Source organism: Dendrobium catenatum, unplaced genomic scaffold (assembly GCF_001605985.2).
Source record: "Dendrobium catenatum unplaced genomic scaffold, ASM160598v2 fragScaff_scaffold_273, whole genome shotgun sequence".
In the NCBI taxonomy this organism is placed as follows: Eukaryota; Viridiplantae; Streptophyta; class Magnoliopsida; order Asparagales; family Orchidaceae; genus Dendrobium; species Dendrobium catenatum.
In genome coordinates, this window is record NW_021318735.1 from 936,767 (window position 1) to 964,151 (window position 27,385).

Sequence of the window (27,385 nt, forward strand, 5' to 3'; positions counted from 1 at the left end):
CTTGCATGTATTATGATGAAATTAATCATCATATTTAATAAAAATATTTTTAAAAGTTTAAAAAATTTTAATAAATAAAAATATATTTTTAAAATTTTAATTAAAACAAAAATAAAATATTTTTATGAACCGGCCAGTTCTTTCCAAACAGGACCGGTTCAATGGTTCACCGGTTGAACTGACGGTTTGATCCGGTTCTATGCAGAGCTGGTTCTCAAGCTGGATTGGACCGGCCACCAGACCGGTTCACGGTTGAACCGGCCGGTCCGGTCCGGTTTTCAAAACCTTGGTTATTACAATTACTTGTAATGATAAATTTATTTATTGCATCTCTTTATAAAAAAATTTGAATTAATAAAATAATATTTACAATTTTATAATATTACTTAATTATTTAAATTTTATTAACATGCATTTAATGCATGTGTAATTATCATTAAATTTATATTACGTGCAAAATATTTAAAATAAGGATCTGTAACAACTATTATAATTATGATATATCTCTCTTACTGGAAATATTCTCTATTATTTTTCATATGAAATGAAAAAGCAGCGGGCTTCGATCATTCTTAAACCTTACCTGCCATGAAATCGTTCGTCATCTTGGAGAGACCCCTCCTGACGGTGATATTGCCCTCTTTGTGGGTTAAATCTCCTCACCGCTTCTCCTCTTTGAAGCCGGAGATCTTTCTTCTCCTTTACGATCCTCTCGTACTCCTCCCTTATCTTTTGAATCCGATCGGCGAAATCTCGCCGATCAAATTCCCTCCAACACTTTCCCCTGCGATCAATCGGGGTTTCGGAGAGTGTCTCGTAGGTTCGGAACTCGTCATAAACGTCTTCGGCGTCGAAGGCGACAGCTTTGAGGTCACGGAGCCAGCGAAGTACGCTATCATCTTCGATGTACCGTCGCTCTTCGGCGTCGCTGAGAAGAGCCAATATACGTTCCCGCGTACTATTGAGCTTCTGGAGGTCCGATTCCACGGCTTGAAGCCTCGCTTCCTCTGCTCGCCGGTTGGAATAGATGCCAGAAAACTTATCGATGGCTATTTCGATTATCTTTCCCCCGACGACATCGACGACTCGTTCCATCTGTGAGTTGTTCGCAGAAAGGAGAACAGACGGGTAGATCTGGAAAAATCAGCTCTACTGGCAAAGTGAAGAGGAAAGAAGAGTAGGCGATAAAAAGAGGAAGTATGAGGAACGGAGGAGGAACCCCCAAATTGACTTGGCTTGACTTAACGTCTTGTTCTCCTGTAAGGAGTATATATTTTTTTATACATATTAAAAAAACTAAAAAGAAGTAGATAATCGCTATTGATTTATTGGCATTTCAACAGTTAATGATACCATTTTTATTTTTATTTTATTTTTTTTTTCACACAAGGAATCTTCTTTCCAGCTAATAAAGTTCAAAATAAAATTTCGAGCAGGCTTTTATTTTTTTGTGGGACTTACTATCTCCCACTTGCTTTATGCTGACGATCTACTCATTTTTGGGAAAGCCAACTCCCAGAATGCCATCAAACTAAGAAACATTCTTAGCTTTTTTGGGTCCTGTTTTGGACTTCATATTAATTATGCTAAAAGCGACACAACTCTCCTTGGCTTATTGGTTGAGAGCTTAGGCTTCCAACTAAGAGGTCCAAGGTTCGAGTCTATGTGTATGCGTTGTATGTGTGAGTTTGCCTTAAATGGCCTAAATGTCCCAAAAAAAAAACTATGCTAAAAGCTTCATCTTGTTCTCCAAGAATGTTGCTGAGGAGGACTCTATCTGCTCTATTCTCAATGTCCCTACCACCAATGCTCCCTTTAGGTATCTGAGACTTCCTATTTTCACTAAAAAGGTCCATAAGAATGATTTTCAAAGCTTGATGCAAAAACTGTATTGTCATCTGGATGGATGGAAAGTTAAGACCCTCTCTTTAGCTGTTAGAATACAATTCATTAAATTTACTATCTCCAATACTTTGGCTTATTGGATTAGAGGAGTTATAGTCCCCAAATCGTGTTGTAAAAGCATTAATAGCTTAAGCTCTAGATTCTTATTTTTTGGGAACGTTCACAAGAAAAAACTCCATTTACTTTTATGGAAAGAAACCTGCAAGCCCAAACCGTTTGGTGGCCTTGGGATACCTAGTATTGAATCTCTCTATCATGCTTTTGGGTGTTCCATGATTTGGAGATTTTTTACTTCTAGTAGTTTATTGTCTCACTGGTGGAAGCTTAAATATATGTCCCTGTGGAACACGGATACCAACAGGAAATCGGCTTATTGGAATTTTCTTTGTGAGGTAGCTATAAAGATTAAAAGTGTTATTAAGCTTACTATCCAAGGAGATTCTTCCCTTGCTTTTTTATGGGATCCATGATGTAAAGGGAAATCGGTTATGGATTTGCTTATTGGTGTTAATATGGAGCATATTGGGTATAATTTCTCTAGAAAACTGGTTGGTAATTTCCTTTTTGAAGGGACCTAGCAGCTTCCTGCCTACCTTCCTGATTCGGTCTCTGCTGACATTATGTCTACCTAGGTGAATACGAGCAACTATTACTATCGTTGGAATGACTTAGATAAACCCGTTTTTAAGAATTTTTTGTATCATTTTTATGATAACTACCCCAAAGTGGATTGACATTATTTTATTTGGCATAAAAACCATGCAATATGGTACTCGGCTTTTGCCTGGATAGCTATTAAACGTGGTCTCAAAACTTCTGATTTGCTTATTAAAAGAGGAATTCTGACTGCCTCTACTTGCATTCTTTGTTCTGCTGAACCTGAATCTCACTCTCATATGTTCTTCGAATGCGATTTTTCTTATGATATACTGAAAATTATCATTCCACATTCTGATTTCTTACTGCAGAGACTGATACTTCACCAGTTATTTTTACATCTTGAAGAAAGGAACACCTGCGGCAAATGAAAAACTATTACTTTATTATGACTTGCACTACTACTTATTTCATTTGGAGGGAAATGAATGATAGGCTTTTTGGCAACACCTTTAAGAATCACTTGAACATTGTGGATAAAATTAAGAAAGCTGTCATATTTAAGACTTCAAAATGGAAGAGTTTACACCTATTTCAACATTTATTATGCTGAATGATCTTTATTGCCTCTCTTGGTTCGATTCAGCTTTGTTTTGCTGGGCTACTTCCAATCCGATTTTTTGGCCTGCTATTCTCTCTATTGATTATTCTGATACCCTTTTTTTTTGAAGAAAAAAAAAAAAAGATGAAGCTGATACCCTTTATTGGCAACCAAGGTATCATCAAGATGCAAGGTTCTAACATAGTTGTTTTGATGGACAATGATGAATGCTAGTCCCCACCATCTGCTCCTTTGGAAGGTCGTCTTGGCAACCAGGAGGTCTTGATGCTCATTTTTCTGTGGGAGGTTCCGTTTTGGGCATTCTGAGTCCATAGCCTTGTTTCCCCTCTTTTTCCCTTTTCCCTTTTTTCAAGTATTATTTTTTCTCACAGCTATTATTTTTTTTCCCTCTTTAGCTGGTGAGATTGTTGTTTTTCAGCTTTTACTTGTAATCTCTTTCATTTTATAGAATGGGCTTTACGCCCCAAATTTTCCCCAAAAAAAAAAAAAGCAGGCTTTTATTTCAAATTAGCTTTCATCCTGCTTTGATTTCTAGGTCATAATAATATTTTTTATTATTTTTAATAAATTTATATATAAGAAACAATTTTTTTTTTAATAATTCTAAAAAATTTATTTTTCCTACTTACAATTTTATAACTAATTTTAAAAATTTAGCAATTATTATCACTATTAAACAAATCATAGTATTTTTGTCTTAACTAATAGAGGCCAAAGCAAGCTAAAAACCCTAACCATATTTTTAGTGATCCATTTTGGACTACTACAACTTTTGTAAATGTCGTTAATAAAGTTGTGGAGAGGAGTATTTTTTTTATTAAACATTATTGCAAAAATGCTTTTCAAGTTAATATATATATATATATAATATTATATATATATATAATATATATATATATATATATATATTATATATATATATATATATATATAAAAGATGGCCAAATAAAAATTATGATTATGTCTCTTCTATTAACCAAGGCCACGTTCATAGTCCCTCTTCAAAAGGAGTTTGCTTAATTGTCGAAGGAGGTGTGGTCCTAAGGGATAAAAGAACTAAGAGCAAGATTTATGCTCACTTTCCTTTTATGCCTCAACTTTCCTTCCAAATCCGCTTTCACCTCTACCCACTCAGGTGAATTTGAGTTGAATTAACCTGGCTTTGACAAAAGTCTTTGATTTTTTTCGTCAAAGAATTACGGCTTATTATCAATATGATATAATCGCCAATAACAATCTGTATCAACAAATAATAGTTGATAATCAAAGCTCACAACTAATAGACTACGGCTTCGTTTGAGACGGCTTTCTTACTGTTTCCTAGAAATCTGTTTTAAGAAACAGTAAGAAAGTCATCCCAAACGAAGCCTAAGAAGAACTGCATACAACTGAACCTTCAAGTAGCTGCCACAAACTTTCATTCAAGTGATTTACAGACATCAATTGAAAGAAACATATTATTTTAGTCCATCACAACATTCAAGTGACAAAAAAGTTCTTCAACAACTAAGTAAAAAAAATAACAAAGCTACATGGACATATTCTAAAATATTAATCTGCAAACAGTTGGGTGCACTAGTGGCCACCTGAATCATATAGCACCAATGACTTGACAGAGTCACAGGTGAGTGAGGGCAATCAAGAAGTTAAATTTCTACCACAATGTGCAGGCTTCCTTTGGTCATTCCAAAATGATCTGATTCATTTATTGTTTTCATCAGTAACTTGATTTCTGGTCTTCAACGAAAAGCAGGAGACTTCATGTACCTATTTAATTAAAAACTTCGGCTTTGTTTGGGACGGTTTTATTATCGTTTCTTAAAACAACTTTTTAGTATAAAAATTTAAATTTTGTATTAAAAAGCTGATTTAAGAAGCAGTAGGAAAACCGTCCCAAAAAAGCCTTCATCTGTACCATGTGACCAGGGCTTTTCACTGCCGCCTTCTTTTCCATGGCTGGAACAAATTCTTCATAGTCTGCAAAGTTGAAAAGATTAGGAATAAAGATCTTTATCACTTGTTGTAGGATATGTCATATTTCACAGTAGCCTTAATGTTCCTACTTTTTAAACATCAATCAGCAATAAACAATTAACTTCAGGTCAGGATGCTCACGATAGCCCCCACATTATCTTTCAAATTTTGCATATAGATTTGGATCTTAGAATCTTCCATGGTGCAGTAACAAAGTTATCATTTTTCATTATCATTTACCAAAATATTAGTCAACAAAAAGATGATTGAATGGTTAGAATAAAAAATACCAATTATCATCTATTTGCCACCACTAATAAAACTTTGCTTTTCCAGTCCAAATTTGGTATTTTTTTCACAGCTTATAGAAAATAATAAATGAAATATACATACAACAAAGTAAATTAAAAAAAGGACAAAACATTGATACGTAACTATTCCTTAAAAATTGCATGTTGCATTCATTAATAAAAGGAAAAGGAGTACAAAAGCAATATGGAACTGGAATCTATGTCTTCCCAAATCAAAAAACAAAAGGGGAAAGAGCTACTCATAAAAATATAACCATCCATACATGTATGACGCCCAAAAAAGAAAGCAAGAAAAATAGCAAAGAAGAGCTCATTTGATTTGCAATAAGGGGACTCCCAAGCGCATGCCCCAGGGATTAGTATGATAATCAAAGAACCACTCCAGACGGAGGGGGATACCGAAGGAAGGGTTGATATGGAAGTGGTAGGATTGTAAGGGAAGACAAAAGCTCAAACTCAAATGTATAAATGTAAAAGGACTCATATAAACAGATAAATAAGTAAAACATATAACTAACATACCTGAAAACATGAGAATGGTTGCCTAGGATCTTGGTCGACTTGAATATGGGGTATATGTTGTATGTTAGGCCAATCAACGCCATTCTCTTCGCACCGTCTTCTTAGCATAGAACATTCTTTGATTACCAACGTTTTCACACCATCAGGTAATTTGGGAATAGAGGCAAGCGACACTGAGTGAATCTCCACAACATGAAGCGAAGACAAAAGATGCAGTTCATGTGGTAGTGACTCCAACATAGGGCAGAGATAAATGCGAAATTCCTTGAGATTTTTTGGGAGATCGATCTTTGTAAGTTGAGAGCAAGAATAAATCTCTAGATATTCTAGAGAAGAATGATTTGTCAATCCATCAATGGAATCAAGATCATTACATTCCTGAACTTTCAAATTTTTAAGAGAAGACAGACATTCGAAAAGTCCTGTGCACTCATCTTGAATTACTGAGAGTTTTGAAAGAGTTAATGAGGTAAGAGAGGTGAGCTGCTGAACCCATCTGAGCCTTGATCCTCTGTCATTTTCCAGCAGTAAATCCTGTAGGTTTAGGAGAATACTACTAACAGAAAATTTTTGACAGTTCCTCAATTCAAACGTTGCAATGCTAGATGGGAGGTATGACGGCCATTCCAAATTGGGACAATCAGAAACGGACAGAGCAGTAAGGCAACTCATCAGACCTGCTCCTATAAACCAGCTTTCCAGATTAGGCATATCAGACAAATCAAGTGTTTCTAAATTTTTAAACCCTGAAAGAGTATTGCCTAAGTTTTTCACTCCATGCAGACTCTTTAAATGGAGAGTCCTCAGTGAAGGCAGATTCCACACAGATGGGAGAGAAGAACAGAGTTTACAATTGATTAGTTCCAATTTTTCTAACTTCAGGAAAGATGGATTTCCAATCCAATTTGGAAATTCCTTTCCATTGTAATTTTCTACACACAAATGCTTGAGATTCTCATCAGGCTGGAGTCGATCAATCACATCTTCTTCAGGCAAATTTTTTGATTTTGTGGATGCAACATCACTCCATCTCAACATCAAAGAATCAATGTACCGTTTGCCACTTAAATTGGCTGCCTCTGCATCATTGACACTAACTACATTTTCAAGTCTAGTGATGCAAAGTTTGCCACGGAGGTTTAAGTCCTTCAATTCTCCTAATAAGCCACACTCGGGCTTTGATCCCACAGCAAATCTTGACAAGTGTCTTAATAATTTTAAACATCCAATACCAGGCGGCATGGAAATGATATCAATTTGTCGATCCCAACTATCCCAATCAAGCTGCAAACCAATATGTCGCAGGTGAACTAAGTTTTTCAGGCCTTTTGGTAACATTTCTAGCTTGTAACAGTTTCCAAGTTCTAAGGTTCGCAAATTCAAAAGATTGCTTACAGTTTCAGGTAGCATCCGTATGCTGGTACTATGAAGTCCAAGGTGCCTGAGAAATTTTAAATCACCAATGGAATCTGGCAATTCATGAATTTGAATGCAATTGCCTAGTTGCAATGTCTGAAGATGGTACAATTTGCCTATTGTCTCAGGTAATCTTCTTATGTTTGTGCCATGCAGACTAAGGTAACGTAGAAGAATCAAATTGCAAACAGAATCTGGAAGATCCTCAAGACAGCTGCTACTCAAATCCAGTAAGCGTAGAAACCTTAGTTTTTCAAATAGATCTATTAAGTCGTCCTTCAGGAGTTCCCCATTTTTACCATACAGCATGAGTGCTCGAAGACCTTTGTTCTTAAACATCTCATTAAATTTTACCGACTGCTTATCAGGTTGATATAATAATCCATAGCGAGCCATTCCTGATTCGCCATGTATAGTGTCATCCTGATTTACTCTTATACTTTCATGTCTGATATAAAGAAGATGCACTACTTCATGGATCAATGATGGCATCTTGTACTTTCTACTACCATTAATATTACTATCAGATGCTTGGAAGAATGATCGCTTCAGCAGATTATCAAAGTATCTTTCACCAAGATCTTCAAATTGCATGCTTCCTTTCCTCTTGCTCTTTATTAACTTCGCAGCCATCCATAGCCTGACTAACTCATCCTTATCAAATTCATAATCTTTTGGGAATGTGGAAGAGAAGGCAAAACATTGTTTAAGCTTTAAAGGCAGATGATCATAACTGATCTTTAAACTTTGTATAATAGCTTCTGCAGCTTCCTCATTTTCCAACAATTCGTCTGATAGCAGCTGCCACTGGTCTGGATTTGTTTCAGAGCACAAAAGGCTACTTATAGCTTTTATTGCTAATGGAAAACCATGGCACTTCTTCACAATATCTCTACCAATAGCTTCCAGTTCTGAGTCCTCTGTGAATACAAGATCCTGAAAGAGCCGCCAACCATCATCAGAAGATAGACCTCGTAAACGTAATGCATATTCAGTTTGCATTCTATTTGCAACGTCTTCATTCTGCGTGGTAACTAGAATTTTGCTTCCTTCTGCTGCAAACATCAAAGGGGTTCGTAGCTTCTCCAAAAAGTCAAAATCTGTACTCCACATGTTATCCAGAACCAGTAGGAATCTTTTGTTTGAAATAATACGCTTAAGATGATGTTGAAGCAAATCTAAAGTGGAATCATGGCACTCATTTCCCTCCTGTACTGCTTTGATCACCTCCTTTATAGTTCTGATCAGGTCATAGTTCTCGGACAGACTAACCCAAATCCTCGGATTAAAATGATTTTCAATTCGAGCATCCTTAAGGATATTGCGAGCAAGTGAAGTCTTACCAGACCCACAACAACCCACAATAGAGATTACTTGAACCCCATCGCCGCCCTTCAATTTCAGCAATTCAGCAACAACTTCTTCTGTCTCTTTTTGCCTGCATGATCAAGAGGGTTTCAGTAGCTTTGTCAGCGATAAAATTAAGAATTTAGGAAGAATGGTATTGGTTACAGCACTTGGCACAAATTTTTCGTGAGGTAATAAATGAATTCATGGCATTAGAAAAGGTAAGATGCAAATTAATGATTAGAAAAAAAATTTGGAAAATTTGAGAGTCGAGCACCACAATCAATGCAATAAAAATGCAGCTCGCTTCTATCATTCTTAACCATTACCTGTGATGAATTCTTGAAATAGGAAGAAGGCGGGAAAAACAGAGAGACACAGGAAAATAGAAATTGTATGTATTCTGCATTTGGCGTACAGGAGAGAGCATATATATAGACAATTACAGAAGTTAATTACAATTAAGGACAAGTGCTGAAGTACAGTTTAGTGCTTTAATATCCCCTCTCAAATTAAGCATTCCTTGAGTGAATGGTTAATTTGGATCGTAAAGTAGTAAATTGAGTTGTAGATAGTGATTTGGTTAGAATATCCGCGATTTGATCGTTGGTGGAGATGTGCTCAATTTGAATTGCACCTTGGATGTCGAAGGCGACGGCGTTAAGGTCACGGAGCCAGCAATGGACGCTGTCGTCTTCGATGTAACGACGCTGTTCGGCATCGCTGTCAAGGGCCCTGATCCGTTTCCTAGTTCTTTTGAGTTTCATGAGATCCGATTCCACGGCTTCAATCCTTGCTTTCTCTCCTTCCCGCTTGGAGATGATGCCGACAATTTTGTTGGCAGCTATTTCGGATGCCTTTTCGAAGATGAATTTGATGATAGCCTTCCCAAAGTCTTTCAGCAAGTTGTAGGTAAACTCCATGGCTGAGCAGCTTGCAGGAAGGACAAGAGAGGACTGGAACTAGAGACTAATGGCTCTACTCGAGGAGCGGAGGGTGATGAAATTATTACGTGGAAGAAACGCGGGTTGACTTGACTTGCACATAGTCAAATACTAGTGCTTGCTACTTCAACTACATCAATTATACACAATTCTCTTTGGCCTATTGGTTGAGAGTTTAGGCTTCCAATTAAGAGGTCCAAGGTTCGAGTCTATGTGTATGCGTTGTGTGTATGAATTTGCCTTAAATTACTTAAATGTCCCAAAAAAAAAACTACATCAATTATCATTAAAAATATGTTTTGGTTGAGATTTAATAAGTTAATTTAAAATAAAAAATAATTAAATAAAATACTATTTGAATAAATTATTTTGAATTGATAAAATATAAATACGTACCATATATTTTTTAATGATTCTCTTTTTATATTGATGTTATTCAGAGTATATGTATCATTGACTATTTAGTCAAATGCGAAGAGATAAAAGATAGATTAAACACTTCCAACTATATATCCACATTACCACTGATATTATCTACATATATAGTCACTAAGTGTATTAAATGAAGATCTGTTATATTGAAAATATCATAAAATTATTGATGAAGAAAAAACTCATTAATACTTCATATTTCATTTACACAATTAATAAAAAATTAGAGAATTTAGTCATACATGAAGAACAAGTGAAGCATATTCATTTTCATTAATTACACAAAAGAAAGAAAGTACAAAAAAAGATATCACCGGATGGGTTCAATGACCTCCTCTACACTTTTCATTGAACTTACAGAATTGATTCCACAAACACAAGCTAAACACTGTGATAAATGTATCTAGTACTTCTCGGATTTCCCTTAATTGTCACTCATAAGAAAAAAACCAAAGAAGCACTATAAGACTGAAATTAAACAAGTAATTAAACTCTTCTACTAACATTACAAACAAATAATTATAAAAAATATATATAGAAAATGAATTCTAGTGTCGCAGCGCTCGAGCACTTGCATTGTGGCGCCCATAAAATGAACTAAAACCTCAACATTAAAATATTTCCTCCACAACGGCACTTGACGACATGAATCCGTTGTTTAATGAATCTACGTGTCGCTTTGCTAGTAGATCGTGTCCTAAACAATTACAACTGTAGCGCCGCAACGCTGCTAATGATTGACCACTGTGATGCCCACGTATTAATGAATCTAAGTATGTGGTTGAATTATTACTTCACAAGGAAAACTTCTTGAAAATGTATTTAATCTCTCTGCAATAGGTTATAGAAGCAGATTTTGACTATTCATTATGCTGCATTAGACGAATCCTTGGATCCGCCCCTGCCAACGAATAGACCCATAGAGTGTAGACCTACTAAGTGACGAGGGTAGACCTATTGAGTGATGAGTAATCCTTGACCCTTGACAAATGCAGCTCGCCTTCGATGAGTGCACCAAATTCCTCGTTCAAGAAAATTTGAGCTCGAGGCCATTGGCATATTCAGATATCGACATTAAACACTATACAATCCATTATATTCATGGTATATTAACTCAAGCTAATGAAATACTACACTTACTATCTCTATTTTTTTCATAAATATAAACATATATTTAATATTAATATATAAACAAAATCAATTTAAAATATTATTGTTTTACATCTCTTAAAATGTATTAAAAGTCCAAACAGCCAAATGTGCGTAAAACTGAAAAAAGGGCACTGAGGAATAATTAATATTAATATTTGGGTCAAATTAATTATATATTTAAGTATATCATAAATTATACATAAAAAATTTGATAGGTGCATGTGATCATAATATTTTTATGTACAACAATTATATATATAGTTTGAGGCTAAATGAATTTATTTAAATAAAATATGAGAAACTAATTCATAATTAAGAAATAATTGATGACTTAACATAGTGTAAGAGTAATAAAAAATTTTACTGAATTTTCCTTTAAAATATATATATTTTAAGTCTAATATGAAAAAAAAGTATATATTTAATACATTTATATTAGAGATTATAATTTTATTATATATTTATGAAATTTATAATACAATGTGTTTTATAATGTTATAATTAATATTACTCTTATATACTTAAGTCAATTTATATATTATGAGTATTTTAATATGTTTAATTATATTATCTAATAATTAAATTATATTTTATCTTTTTTTTTATATTTTAATTTTTTTCTAAAGATTTCATATAATTCATTGATTTTAAAAAAAAATTAAAAGATTTATCTCTCATTTTTTTCTAGTTGGGGATTTTTATTAAAAAATATTACAACTTAGATTTATTTATTAAAATTAAAATTATTCTTATTTATAACAAATATATATATTCAAATTAAAATAGGAATATTAAACATATGAAATATCTTTCATATAAAATATTATTAGCTGGTATTTGCAATGGCAAGCAGGAGTATAGTATTATTTTAAAAATCAGTACAGACTATGTAAACATAGATTCTGTCTTAGTATGAATTCAATGAAATTTTCAGTTTTCTCAAATAACATATTTTCTTTAGGAATAAATATGTTAATCTAGGAAATTAAATTCTTAAAATCACAAATAGTGTCATGTAACATCTTCAACACCAAACTTCTGTTTCCACAATAAATTACTTTTTTTTTTAACCAAGAAAACATTGAACACATACTTAGAATGCATTAATATGTTATCCATTATGATTATTGAGCAAGCCATAAGATTCTTAGTGGATGATCGGCAAGTTCAACAGTCGCCCAGCAGAATTGCACGATGATGATTGGCCAACAAAAGTAGCGGTGTGATGGCCGACTGATGAAGCTCTTGGTGTGGCTCATCGGATTTCGTCTCATCAAGTATACTAATCAATTATAAAACTTACCCAAATTTGGAGATAAATCATTTAGTCATCTAAATATCTTTTGAAGTTCTCAATGTATACTTTCAAACCATGATTTAGCTCAGTTTAAACTTCAAATGGATCATTTTTTTTTTGTTCTCTAGGTTTTTTATGCGTCCACAGGTTAGTTGAACTTGTTAAGTTTGCTAGAAATTGAAGTTCAAATTGACCTTATGTAAAATTAATTTTTAATTTCAATTCAAATTAAGTAAGAGATTCATGGTAACGTCATACATTCTTTTTTTTTTTTATGTATGCATTCCTAATTTCTTCGTTATTTTTAAAATTTATGATTTTTTGTTAGGTTAGAAAAAAAAAATTATAAGTTTTAATAAATAAAAAAAATGATGAAAATATATATCTATATCTATACTATCTATTATAAAAGTGACTTGAGTTTCCACCCATATTCAATCCTGGCCTTTTATTTTTTTTCTTCAAATATTATCCTAACCCTTCATTTTATTATAAATAATTAATAAATTTGAAAACATAAAATAATTATTTAAAGAGTGCATTAATTACAAATAGTGGTTATTAGATTCAATTTTCCTCTTACAAGTTACAAGAAAAAAAAAATTAACAGCTCGATTTATAACCTTTCATATTCCAAACTATAACATTCTCGCATCCAATCCAAGGCATGAGAAAAGACAGGGAGATGTCTCTTCAAGTTCCAGTATAAATGACAACTTCAAATCTATACTGCTATTATAAAAATCATTTGAGTTTCTTCCGAAACATAATCCTAGCCTTTCATTAATTTTATTTATCAAACATAAATTTCAACAATTCATTTTCCACATTAAATCTTGGCATCTTTACTTTTCATTGTATTTCTATTTTTCTTTTTTTTGTTTCTCTGTGGTGTTTTACTTCTACCCCAACAATGAGCTTGCATCGAGCTTATCTACAATGACATCCCTGGGAACATGCGTCAAAGTGGATAGGCTTTTTGTGAGGACAAACTGAAATTCCCTCAAGATATTGCAAATGAGAGTTTCCCCAAGCTCAATTTGTCCTGCAAGGCTTTCTTATTTTTCTTAAAGTAGTTTTCTAGAACAAAAGTTTTAATTTTTGTACTAAAAAGTTGCTACAGGAAGCAGTAACAAAGCCATCCCAAACGAAGCCTAAGACTTCGGTTGGGGCAACTTTCTTATTGTTTCTTAAAGCAGTTTTAGTACAAAATTTTTAATTTTTAAATTAAAAAACTGTTTTAAGAAATAGTAAAAAAATTGTCTCAAATAAAGTCAGAATTGCAAGAAGATAAGTAGATAACTATAACATCATAATTGAAGTTTGTAGACAAACTCAACCTCCCTCACTATATGTAAGCAACATCTTGGTTTTGGCACCATTGTTGTAGTTGTGGGCATGCACTGATTTCAACATTGTTGGGATTCAACATATCTGGAAGCAATTCATCATCGAGACAAAGTTGAGGACATTTGCTTATTTTCAAGAAATGGAGGGAGGCTTGCTTTCTCAATCCTCTTAAGAATTTCAGATCTGAACAACTAGAAATCTCAAGTGAAGATAGATTCGTTTCATTGATGTCGAGAGTTTCAAGCTTGTAACATCTATCGATGGCCAAGTACTGAAGGTTTTCAGGAAACCCAATAATTAAAACAAGGTTTGGGCAGTTGCTTATATCCATGTCTTGCAGAGTGATGATTTTATGTAGCCCAACAAGTTCTTCGAGATGGGAGCAGTCCCATACTCTCATTTGCTTTAGTCTATTGAAGGTTTCATTCCATCTGATACACTTCAAATGAATAGAGGAGCAAATGTAGAAGCCCACAATTCGAAAAGCAGGCCATTTTTCTATTTGAAGAATAGCTCCATTGTAGTTCAAAACACATATGTTTTCAAAGAATGAATATGCTTCCTCAAGCCATAACTTGATCTGCTCACCACAATGAACAAATAGGTCTTTGGGGAACTCCTACAGGTTTAGAATTAAAATGCATTAGTAATGACAATTTGACAAATTAACAAAACATAATCGATCCATTGTAGTAACTTTCTCACCTTATTGTTGTAGGGTATGTTACATCTTTGACACCAGTCGATGAGCTTTAGACAATTAGAAAGTTCTAGCTGAACATGAAGCATGAAGGGAAGTTGTTCAGGTGGTGGGAGAACAAGCTCAAAACAATCAAATAGCTTTAGTTTTGTAAGGGAGAAAAGTTGTTCCAGCCCAGGCAAGCATAAGAGGCTGGGGCAGTTGCTTATGTGCAAGAACTGAAGCTTGTATGGCAAACTGTGATCTGGTGATTGGGAGAATTGAGGGCAATCAATTATCACTAATTTTTCAAGGGATTCCATCATCACTAGTCCAGGCAGACATGTTAGAGCCGTGCAATGCCATATTTTCAAGAGCTTTAGTGCAGACAAATTTTTGTATGGAGGAAAGAAGATCAGACTTTGACATGAATACAGATGCAAGGTATGCAAACTGCATGGAATCCATTCATCTTTGGGGAAATCACTTTCATTAGACTGATAGATATGTAAAGTTTTCAAGGAGATAAGATTCTCTGAGCCATAGCGTGATATTATCCCTCTGGCGTATCTTATGGTCATCTCCTCCTGCTTAGATAATCTCTGTTGTAGTGAAACAATGACATAGATCCTCTTTTAAAATATAGGAAACAAAAAATAAAGGATTTATGAATAGATAATGTTCATGGATAAAAGATTTGTGCAAAAAATGAAAGTCATGAAATTTGTGGTATGATTTCAATTATGCTATTATTTGATTATTGTTTTATATATTCCCCTCATTTTTTATGTTCATCTAGTACAAGCTATGATATCAAAATAAAAGCAAAGAACTTGAGGACTGATAAAGCATACCTGAATAATTTTGAATCCATATCTTTGACACCACTCTTCTAATCCAGGGCAATCAGCAATCTCCAAAACACTAGGCATGATTGAAAGCTTTTCTTCTAAAGGGAGTCTAAGTTTCGGACATAATTGTAGCTTCAATTCCTCAAGTGAACAAAGGTCTTGCAGGCCTGTTATTGATGTCAACTTCCAACAATTTTGGATCCATAGAAACTGCAACTTGGAAGGAAGTCTCTCCTTTGCAGAGATGAAGAATTTATAACACTCTATTATTTCTAACTTTTCAAGTCTATTCAAACTGTATAGCCCATGCAATGTTGTTATTTCAGAGCATTGTCTGACAACCTGTCTTCTAAATGAGGATGATTGTACTATTTTTATATCTTTTACCTTAGCACAATTAATGATGGAAATACTTTGAAGACATGGGAGATGTCTATCTAGCACTCGACCTGATCCATCCCATTCATTACAGTTTTCAAGGGTTATATCTCGTAACTTAGACCATGCGGGATCTCCAACCCACCACGGGAACCGTATCCCAGGGTAACCATCTATCTCTAATTCTTTGAGGTTTTTGTGAGGCTGCAATGCATCAAGCTTGGCCTCTACCAGTTCAAAAGTTTGTTTCTCAAATACCAAAGGTTTAGTAATAAATATGTAAACATCAAATGAATGTTTAGGTACATTCCTATAATACCAATCTATTAATAGTCCCCAAATGTGCTTCTTTCCAATAATATTTGTCTTCTTGAGACCCTTAACATCATGTGCATTATATATATTATCGATACAACAGCTCCCTGTAAGGCTTTCTAAGTCTTCAATCTCACCTAGTCCACCACCTTCTAGGCTTTGCTCAATCACCCTTACATGTTTTAAAGTCTGGAGATTAGTTAACTTGCTTATCCCACATGGCATGATAGAATCATATGGTAGAATCAAATGGCGTAGGTTAATGAGGTTTTTTATGCTTGTTGGTAAATTTATAGATTGATCACATAAATTCAATTCCAGTACTTGCAAGTTATGAAAGCTATGTAATGAATTGAATAAACTTGAAAGAGGAGAGCCAAAATATAGATTCAGTGCATGAAAGATCCGAATAAAAAGATAGCGTAAATGCTTCAATGAGGCAATTGAACCAAGAAACTTTAACAAGTTTGAATCATACTTAAAAATATTGATATGCACTGCTCGCAAGCTTATTGAATCCAAAAGTTGAAATTCATTGATTATACTCTGGTTATAACAAAATATAGAACGAAGAGCAACATTCCTGCCAATAAATGGGTACACTGAAGTGCCTTTTAGTGCTTCTACTTTTGCTGATTGATCATATATAGCTAAGTGGCGAACATTATTTGATATGAATTTATTTTGGTTGCCACCCTCCAATTTCATTGTAATGAACTCATTGCCCGAAACAGAAACTGCCAGATAAAAAATCAAGTCATGCATGTTAAAAAAGTCATTGGATTTTGCTCCTTGAAGAAATGATCTCCCCAAGAGTTCATCAAAATACTCTCTTCCTACCTCCTCCATAGTCTTGCTTGTTTTTTTTGGTTGGATATAGCCTTGTGCCATCCACAACCATACTAGGCTATTCTTGTTAAGCATTCTATTTTTAGGAAATAGGGAACAATACCTAAAGCATGGTTTCAAATGAATAGGCATCCTTTGATAACTCAATCTAAGAGCGGGAAAATGTTCTTTTGTCCCAACATCCAAGTCCCAAAGCTCGCTTTCTAAGATGCTCATCCACTTATCTTCATCTCTTTCAAATCTGAGATGACTTCCAAGTAGTTTTATAGCCAAAGGCAATCCACCACATTTTTTTACGATTCTCTTGCCAATCTTCATTAGATTCTCATCATCACATAAAGCACATTGCTGGAACAAGTGCCAACCTTGCTCTTCAGAAAGAAAGCCTAAATGAAAGATGTTCATAGTCTGCATGACATCCGCAACCTTTTTATTTCGTGTTGTCAACAAAATATTCACAATGCCTGCATTGTGAAAGGGGACTTGGAGGGACTCCCATAGACAATGCTTCTCATTCCACACATCATCGAACACCAAAAATATTATTTTAAATTTCATGAGTTCTTTCTTTATAGAACTGTGAAGATAGTCGAATCCAACATTCTCCTCAGATGATTTGCCAGTTATAGATCTGTATATCTCTTTGGTTAATTTCATAAGGTCAAAATCCTCAAAAACATAAATCCATAAACAAAGATCAAAATACTGACGAATTCTAAGATCATGATATATGAGTTGGGCGAGCGTTGTCTTCCCCACACCCCCCATGCCAACTACTGGGATGACTGTAATTTTATTGTTCACTTGTAAGTCTGAGAGCAATAGCTTCACTATATTCTCTTTCTCACTTTCTCTCCCAATTATACTTGATTCATTGACAAGAGAGCTGGTAAGCTGAGAATTTTGTGCATTGACAGTTCGCCTCACGCCATCTTCCTCACTTAAATGGAGTCCCTTTCGGTCCCTTTCAATCTCATCGAATCTTTCCCGAATCTCCCTTAACTTCTCAACCATGCCTTCAGTTTATTGGAACTTGAGAAGATGATGAAGTTAATATATTAAGACCTTCCACCTGCTCATCCTGATCATAATGTTCATCTTCGCCTCGCTTATTCTTTCCACGATGATAATACTCTTCTACATCTCTGGCTTCCATCTGGATTGCCAACGCATCATACTCATACTCATCGATTACATCATCAATGTCATAAGCCAGGAGCCTGAGCTCTGAAAGCCATAACTTCACAGATCTATCTTGTATCTCCCTTTCCTCTGCATCTTCAAGCACTGCTTCGATCCTCGACATCATTCGCATTATCCTCTGGAAGTCATCTAGAGCACTACGTCGTGTAGGTTCTACTGATGAAGATGAAGATGAAGAACCATCCAAAGATGGCTCCTTGCCTCTCTCCGGAAGATCTAAAAGAGTCCACAACCTTGACTTTGCCCATCTGCTGAGCATTGCAATAGTATCGGCCATGGCTTCTTCCAAAGATTAGAATCAAATATCCCTGCCATCATTAAATTGTATAGTAAGATATAATAAATCTTCCATTATATTTTAAAGTTGTTAAATTACCTCTCTTGCAGCTGAAAGCAAACAGATCAAAAGCTAAAGCGGAACAAGTTTGATAAATATAGATTTTTTTATCAGATTCAGAAAACTATCAAACCATGATTAATCTGATTCTCGTTATTTTCTATGCTTGCAAAAAACAATTTAAAATCACAACTGAGAATTGAAGACCAAAAACAAATCAAAATCACAAATCATTTTGATCACAGTAGTACAGAAGAACTAGACGAGAACAAAATTACAACTGAACGCCAAGATGAACGAACTTACCTCAATAAATCATTGAGCAAGGAAGGCAACTCTTCAAAGCTCCAAAATTTTCTCAAGTATTTGATCTGATGAGGTCTGTGCAGTCAGTCTATAAGACCAAAATTTAAAAAAAAATTATTACATACAGCCAAAATCCAATCTATAGGTTTCGTTTGGGACGTCTTTCTTACTGCTTCTTAAAACAGCTTTTTAGTACAAAAATTAAATTTTTTGTTATTTTTTAACTAAGAAGCTGCTTTAAGAAGCAATAGGAAAATTATCACAAACAAAAATAAGTGTAGTAATAATATCAAAATTAGATGATTTTTAGCTTGCTGGATACGTCTTATCGAGATGTTTGATTTTATTATAAAAAAATACTTTTTAGAATCATTTAATCAACTAATTAATATTAAAATTTTATTATATTTTAAATATTTGATATCAGCTCATTTGTAATTCAGTGAAACAAACAAGAGTAGATAACGATATAATTTCCAATATGAATGAGCTTCCTGTGTTGTGAAAATGTTTTTTTTTTTGGTGAATAATGTTGTGAAAATGTTAATCCAATAAAATAAGAAACAAACGTAAGGAAATAATTTTTTTTTTTGGTGTGGGGAAAATGTTAGGGGCTTCTAACGGCCAAATTATTAGGTCCGGACATCGGATAGAAAGAATCATCCGAATTTTTCTTTGTCTATAGTCAAAGCGCAGTCAGAGCATAATCAAAGCGAAGCTGCTACAGCACATGCGTTTTGACTGTGCTTTCACTATAGGCAGAGAGAAATCTGAATGATTCTCTACATCAGGTGTCCGAAGATAATAATTTCTCCTTCTAACGGGAGCCACCGGGAGGAATTTCAACGTGTGTCGTGCCATTATCAATGACATGAGAAATGGTATGATGGCCTGCTGAATGCCATTAGAGATCACCTTTGTCACTACCATCAAACAATAATTTATGTCTTCTTCAGAAGAAATTATTTAGTGCCGCATTCGGATGAGAATAATTGTTTGGACTGTGAGTATATATATTATATGTATATAATATATATTGATTCGAAAGCATGGTTACTCATCATATCCGAGCCATTCTTTTTGTCCGTATGATGCACTAATCTTTTACGAAAGGAGTTCTTCTATCAAAAGAGGCCTTAGAAAGAGTCTTCTCCAAAAGGACCCAAGCTAATTAGAATAAAGTATAAATTAAATTCTCTTAAATTTACTTGGGATGCTTACATTGCATATTAATTTATTTTTCACATTAAAATATTTTGCTCGTTATTAAAAAAATAAATTCTATAAATAATTTTTTGTGTGACAGCATTAAAAGAAAATTACTTAGTAGATGTGATGCAAATTTTATTATTATTATTATTATTATTATTATTATTATTATTATATATACACTAAGGGTTTAGGGATAGAGTAGAGCAATATTTTAATAAGTTCAAAAAATAATAAAAAAATACAAATTAATTAATATTTAAATTTTTTTAATTTTCAAGAAAAGTTTGAAGTTGAAAATAGGTACATATATTTATTATTTTAAAGAAATTATTATTAATTTATAATGATGTTTAGTATTTAAATAATTAACTTTATATATGCTAGAGAATATAAACTTTAATAATAAACTTTTATTTATATAGTGTAGTAGGCATGAGATATTGATGGTGGCTACCATGTTGGAAGTATAAGAGGTCAGCCATGAGTCATTAGAGATATTAAAGTAAAAATAAATTTTATTCTAGCAAAGAAAGGATTACAACATCGATCAAAAAATAATATACATTAAAATACACCAAAAGATAGGAAAATAAAATAACCTAGATAAAACAGACAAATAAAGATGCAATAAATGAGTCAACGACGGACTTAGGGTGGAATCCCTTACAACCAACCCGCAGCCAGGTACGGACCATTCATTGGTAATAGCCACTCATCAACAACCCACACATGCAACCACCAAGCACAAGGGCACACCACCAAGGTTGCCAACAAGCCCAGGCCAAAAGGGAGGAAAGCAGGGGGCCGCCTCATCTTCGTCCAAAACGTCAATAAAGCCCACAACAACAAAAGCGAGAAGAAAACCCTAAACCTATTTCTTCTTAGATTTATTGTTCTGTTTTTTACCTCCGCCACTGGAACTATACTTATCATCATATACATTGTCATCAAAATCATCACCCTCCCCCAAAAAAGAAGTGGAAAGGGTCTCATCCAACTCCAGCCAATATGATTGAAACAAAACAGAGTTATTCAAAGGGCGAGATAGATGGGCTTTCAAATCTGCATTAGACATAATGGAAAAGGAATATCAACATACCCCCACATTCCCCTTCGATACATTCACAGAAAGAGACACAATTGACTCAACATTAACAGGTAAATAAGAAGCCAAATTAACAGTCAAACTTTCAACCTCCCGTGCCACAAGCTTCAAAGGAATATAGCCATCAAAAACAACCAACGCCTGGGATGGAGAACTAGGGAGATCCCCACCAGAGATATCCTACAAATCACCCGAATCAACTACAACAATCTCACAGGAATGGCTATCTAGAAGATTAAGACCACAATAGTTATCACTCAAATTTCCATTCACTCCATCACAACAAACAATCTCAGGCTGATCCGAAAGAGCAACAAAAGGATCAGGCTCCTTCACCACAATAATGGAATCACCAAAAGTTATAGCAGAGTTCAATGTCATAGCATTAACCCCCAAACAATCAGCAACACTCCCAACTACAACACCAACAGAACTTAAAATATTAGCAGCTTTAGCAATCTCCACCCTACAGGTATTAGGGGTGGTAGAAAAAGCCCCCTCCCTAACACACTATGGAGCCAGTTCCACAATGATAAGGGTGGAAACAACAGTGGTTGGGGAAGGAAATTTGTAGGAATATAAGGATCATTTAGAACCAAAGGAGGAGGGTCCACAACGAGAACATGTCTAGGAACCACAGGAGGCTTAACAGAAGCAACAGCCTGCCTCAAATGAGGAAATAGCTTAACACATTCAGACTTCTTACGCCCCACCACTTTATAATGAGGACAATAACTAGGAAAACATTCTTAAACAACTATCTGAATGTAGCCTAATTTCTCAGGACCAGGCCAAACCGAATCAAGATAAGTTTTAGAAATATCCATTTCCACAAGGATACGAACTACGGATGGCCTCGAACCCATAGAAATTGCAATATTGTCAGTATGAAGTGGACTGCCAAATAAAGACCCCAGACCAAAAAAGTATGCGAGGAGAAAATAGGTGTGGGCGAAGCTCCGGAAAGGAAATCCAGACAAGGACGATCAGAGAATTGGGGTTGTTGCTGTGGTGCCACTTTTTGGATTTCTAGACTTTGGATTTGGATGTCAATTTTGCTCTGGTTGTGACGATGACTGCTGGATTATTTCTTTCCTCTACTTGGAGTTGTTTTCGGGCAACTTGGGTTGCACTTGGTGGGGAATGCTCGTTGGGATGCTGCTCGTTGGATCGTTTGGCCATTAATTTGGGTGCTGTTATAATTGTTGGTGTTGATGCAGTTGCGATTTCCTTTATTTTCCTTTAATTTTTATCTTTAGCCTTTTCTTGTTTTGTCTTTTCTTTTCCTGTATTAGGTAGGATATAAAGCTCCTAAGTTTTATTTCAAATGTTGCTCTTTTAGTGACCTTCTAATCCTCTAAGAACATGTATTTTTTTTCATATTTAACGCATAGGCCCCGCCGTAGGTTCTCCCTAAAAAAAAATTATATGATAGTCATTCTCTTTATAGAAGAGGAGATCACTGACAAAGAAGGAGATCATCAATCTTCAAAGAGATTGCAGACGTCAGTATTAGTGTCACGGTAGATGTAGAACTTGTTGGAGATGACGGGAATTAAAGTTGACATTATTTCTGATTTTTATGATGGGTGTCAGCATTGCCATTGATAGTGTGCTTCAGCCTTATTCACGAGTTAGTAAGATTCCGAAACTTTGATTTTAGAATTGCAATAGGTGCTCTTAGAATTACCTAAAGCCTGTCAAGCTCACAGCAACACAAGAAGGTAATTGGTTGAGGCCTTATACAATCTATATTTAAGATCTCAATAGCAAACAATAATGTCTCACAATGCATAATATTACTAATTAGATCTCTCAATCATTCTAATTAAATCTTTCGATTTATCCAATAATCAAATCCAATTAATGTATCAATCAAATCTCCAATTAAGCTGTCCAAAATGAGGTCGATTTGGACAAATATTGTCAAATCAACACTTTTTTCTTGCAAAATATAAATTTCATTTGAGACAACTTTCTTATTTCTTTTTAAAGTAATTGTTTAATACAAAATTTTTAATTTAAAAAACGTTTATATTACGAAGCTGCTTAAAAAATTATAAAAAAGTTGTCTCAAACAAAACCATAACTATCTTGTAAATATGAGTTTATTATTATTATTATTATTATTATTATTATTATTATTATTATTATTATCTTATTCATTAGAAACAAACAAAAAGTATATAAAATAAATTGAATTTAATAACTTTATTTGGATTGACAAAAAGTAAAAGTAGTGAAATAACATCTCAATATGAATTAAATATAAGCTAATCATGAAATTATGACCGTTAATTTCAAATTTTAATACTTCAAATTTTTTTTTTCTTCCATTCAAACTTAGAGCTATATTTTCCATTATTCAGTTCACACTACCTTTCTTTTGCTTCCCGCCAATTATTGCCAATCTATAGCAAAGCAAGAAGAAACTAAATGCCCGAAAGCAGCAGGAAACTGCCTGAGAAGACATAAAGAGAAGAAAACTCTGTTGCTTTCTTCTGGATATTTTTATGTGGAAAATAAGGCCCATTTCACCAAACATTAAATGCCATTTCATCATCTTTTCCACCAAAGCTAACATCTTTTCCTAATTTCCTTCAAGGAGAAGACTACAGAGTGCGATCAGAGTCATCTCCTTCAATCCTAGGAAGCCGCGTTTCTCCTTTTAATCTCCCTCACCAGTGACCTTCCAATTCTATAAGAGATCAAGCAAGCAAAGCTGGTCTATCTTTCTACGATCAATTACTTCGAAGATCGAGAAAATGACAGAAATAGTAGCCACCAGCCTCCTCAGGTTTATCTCTGAAAAACTGGCATCAAAAGCTATTGCAGAGTTTGCAATGCAGATCGGCATCGACAAAGAACTTCGAAAGCTTGAAAGGACTCTTTCAACCATACAAGATGTGCTTGAAGATGCTGAGGCTAGGCAGGTGAAGGAGAAAGCTCTTAGGAGCTGGCTAAGTCAGCTCAAGGAGTTGGCTTATGATGCCGATGATGTGCTTGATGAATTTTCCTTCAAAGCGGCAAAATTGAAGAAAGCCAACATGAAGGAGAAGGTACGCAACTTACTTTGCCTCCCTAAGAACATTGCTTTTCAGCGTAAGATTGCACTGAGGGTGAAGGAGATCAATGAGAGATTGGATGAGATTGCAGAAGTAAGATCTAAGTTCCATCTCAAGGAAGGAGTATTTCGAAGCTTTAAGCTAGAAAGAAGCATTACAAGTGAAGAAACTGGTTCCTTTATAAAGGAATCAGAAGTTTATGGAAGGGAAGTAGATAAAGAGAAGATAGTAGAATTTCTCATGAATACTTCCGTTGGAGATGATATTGGCGTAATAGGTATTGTTGGCTTAGGAGGGCTTGGCAAGACAACACTTGCAGGGTTAGTCTACAATGATGAAAGGGTTTGTGGGCACTTCCAGAAGAGGATGTGGGTTTGTGTATCTGAGGAGTTTGAACTTAAAAGGCTTGTTAGATTGATTATAGAATCAGCAACAGGAAGTGAATTTTCTCCAATGAACATGGATGCAATGCAAAGATCCCTTATAAATCAACTCCAGGAGAAGAGATTTTTACTAGTTTTAGATGATGTGTGGAGTGAAAGTCATGAAAAATGGGATAGTCTCAGGGCTTTGCTTACAGTTGGTGCAAAGGGAAGTAAAGTCATAGTAACCACAAGGAATGAACATGTTGCATCCATAATGGGCACAATTTCTCCTTACCGGCTATCGAATTTGTCGTTCGATGATTGTTGGTTGCTGTTTGAGAGGAGAGCTTTTGGCAATGAGGTTGAGAGGAATCCAGATTTCGTTGCGATCGGAAAGGAGATTGTGAAAAAGTGTGGGGGTGTTCCTTTGGCTGCAAAAGCGTTGGGTGGCCTATTGAGATTCAAAAGAACTGAGAGTGAGTGGCTAGCTATCAAGGATAATGAGCTATGGAAACTTGCTTCTGATGAAAACTATGAGGTTTTACCTGCTCTAAAGTTGAGCTATGATCATCTATCTTCGTGTTTGAAACAGTGCTTCGCTTATTGCTCAATATTCCCCAAAGATTTTAATATAAATACTACCACACTGGTTAAGTTATGGGGTGCTGAAGGCTTCCTTGAGCCATCTGCAGGGCATATTCACTGGGAGCAAATTGGTTTGCAATGTGTGGAAGAGCTGCAGGCAAGGTCACTCTTTCAAGTGAACATGATAGAGCAAGGAGGCGTCATAACACAGGTAAAAATGCATGATTTAGTACATGATCTCGCTCAATCTGTTGCAGGTATTGAATGTTCAATCGTGGATGATCTCACTCAAAGATATCCTTCACAAAATTCACGCTATGTTTCTTTCATTTGCAATCAAAAGCCACTATCTGCAACTTTAGAATTGCTACGTGATGCAAAGAAACTGCGAACGTTATATTTGGATTACAGAAGAAATGTTGACAGAGAGACAGAACAGAGCGTCCAGGAAGTTCTTCATGTTATATCATCTGACATTAATCTTCTAAGAGCTTTGCACTTACAAAGTTATCCCTTAAAAGCTCTGCCACATACCTTCAAGAAACTCAGGCATCTAAGGTATCTTGATCTTTCTAGCACTCCTCTTGAAATCTTTCCACAGTGCATCAACACGCTACATAGCCTGCAAACACTTAACCTCTGCAATTCTGAAATCAAATCAATACCAGACTCAATCGGTGACCTTCACAACCTCTGTACCTTGAAAATTAGCCATTGCTTTAATCTTACATCATTGCCTGGTTCCATTGGCCGACTCAACTGCTTACGTGAATTAGACTGCTCTCGCACCAAAATAAACTCACTTCCTGAATCAGTTTGTACTCTCTCCAACCTTCATACTCTGGGGCTTGAAGATTGTTTTTTCATCCATGAGCTTCCACATAACTTGAGCAATATGAAAAGCCTTGTCAACCTCAACATACATGGATGCATTAATTTAACTTGCATGCCTATGAATCTCAGGAAACTGAAGCAACTTCGAACACTTCCAATTTTCATTCCTGGAGGGAAGAACAACTGCACCCTCAAAGAGCTGGGTAGTTTGAAACTTGAAGGTATATTGCAGCTGAAAAATCTTCAGAATGTGAGGTGCGTTGAAGAAGCCAAGGCCGCGCAATTGAGTGAAAAGCATAATATCAGGTCACTGAAGTTATCTTGGTTGTGCAATTCTTACATAAATTCAGTGGAAGCCTTCGATGAATATGACACCATTGTGGAAATTCTGCTTGCAGAAGATGTACTTGAAAGCCTCCAACCAAGCAAAAGCTTAGAAGAGTTAAAAATAGAAGGATATGTTGGAAGAGCTTTCCCTTCTTGGATGAACTTATCACTTTCAAATCTTGTCCGTCTCACACTAGCTTGTTGCGCTTGTGAAAAAATCCCAACACTTGGGCTGCTACCCCGCCTCCAAGTTCTTAACCTCGTAGAACTTCCTCTAGTCAAGCATCTAGGTTCTGATTTCTATGGTGGCGCCAATGCATTTTCTTCGTTGCAGGAGCTGGAACTAAACTGCTTGACAGATTTGGAGGAATGGTGCAGTGCAGCAGGAGAGAAATTTCTCCCTCGCCTTCACACACTAATTCTGCTGGACTGCCCAAAGCTGAAAGCTTTGCCCTCAGTTTTCTCATCAGTTGAAAATCTCATTATGAATGTGGACGATAAGCTGCTACTGTCTTCCCTGCAACATAGAGGATTTCCAAATCTGAAGCATTTAAAGATGAAAAACTATGATGATAAAGACCCGATCCCTGAAATAGTGACAGAGCGTGCCGAATGTCTCATTAGCTGGACGATGGAAACAAAACCAGAACCCAAGGAAGGTGATCCTACAACTATGTCTACTTTCAACTTTGGCATGGTAACTTTGAGGTTTGAAGAGGGAAAGGGCACAAAGCAAAGTGGATCCATTCCTCTGTTTCTAGGTAGATAGCAATGTTTTCTATAAATAATATAGCTATTTTATGTTATTTTTGCTTTAAGAAATGCGAAGTTATTCAGAAAGATCAAAGATAATTATGGTTCTTTTTTATTGTATTACATTCAAGCAATCAAATTATGTAACATCTAAATGTCATCAAAATGGAAGCATTATCATTCATGGCATTATAATTTGAAGATATCAGTGAACAAAAATAAATGGCATCTGCCACTATAATGTTATCTAAGGTTTCGTTTGGGACAGTTTCTATTGCTTCTTAAAATAGCTTTTTAGTTTAAAAATTTTAAAATTTTTATACTAAAAAACTACCTTAAGAAGCTGTAAGAA

The 27,385-nt window shown here is 35.0% G+C and overlaps 2 protein-coding genes across 3 annotated transcripts in view; one reads left to right on the top strand and one right to left on the bottom strand.

Moving 5' to 3' along the window:
• Window positions 1-18,436, bottom strand: part of LOC110113486 — a 40,643-nt gene extending 22,207 nt beyond the window's left edge. The window contains exons 1-8 of the mRNA XM_028693410.1: window positions 17,971-18,436; window positions 17,045-17,726; window positions 15,403-15,508; window positions 14,575-15,180; window positions 13,899-14,488; window positions 9,332-9,627; window positions 5,932-8,792; window positions 584-1,143 (exon numbers count right to left, since the gene is read on the bottom strand). Of these exons, the coding sequence (XP_028549243.1) occupies window positions 584-1,143; window positions 5,932-8,792; window positions 9,332-9,627; window positions 13,899-14,488; window positions 14,575-15,180; window positions 15,403-15,508; window positions 17,045-17,726; window positions 17,971-18,421 (6,152 nt within the window). The 5' untranslated portion in view covers window positions 18,422-18,436. The remainder of the gene's footprint in view (window positions 1-583; window positions 1,144-5,931; window positions 8,793-9,331; window positions 9,628-13,898; window positions 14,489-14,574; window positions 15,181-15,402; window positions 15,509-17,044; window positions 17,727-17,970) is intronic.
• Window positions 18,437-23,547: 5,111 nt separating this feature from the next.
• LOC110113496 (putative disease resistance protein RGA3) lies at window positions 23,548-27,132 on the top strand. Of its 2 annotated transcripts, none has more exons than XM_028693417.1 (2): window positions 23,548-26,259; window positions 26,352-26,515. In XM_028693417.1, the coding sequence occupies exons 1-2, from the start codon at window positions 23,870-23,872 to the stop codon at window positions 26,362-26,364; spliced, it is 2,403 nt and encodes an 800-aa protein (XP_028549250.1). In that variant the 5' UTR covers window positions 23,548-23,869; the 3' UTR covers window positions 26,365-26,515. The 2 variants fall into 2 exon arrangements, with proteins under 2 accessions (XP_028549250.1, XP_020701777.2); XM_020846118.2 differs by having other exon boundaries at window positions 23,550-25,677; window positions 26,083-27,132.
• The last annotated feature ends 253 nt before the right edge of the window (window positions 27,133-27,385 follow it).

Bases quoted from the DNA above. Each gene is read 5' to 3' on its own strand.
- LOC110113496 (XM_020846118.2), top strand. From the start codon at position 23,870: ATGACAGAAATAGTAGCCACCAGCCTCCTCAGGTTTATCTCTGAAAAA. The intron at 25,678-26,082 runs GTATCTTGATCT...TATGAATCTCAG, and splicing joins AAGAAACTCAGGCATCTAAG to GAAACTGAAGCAACTTCGAA.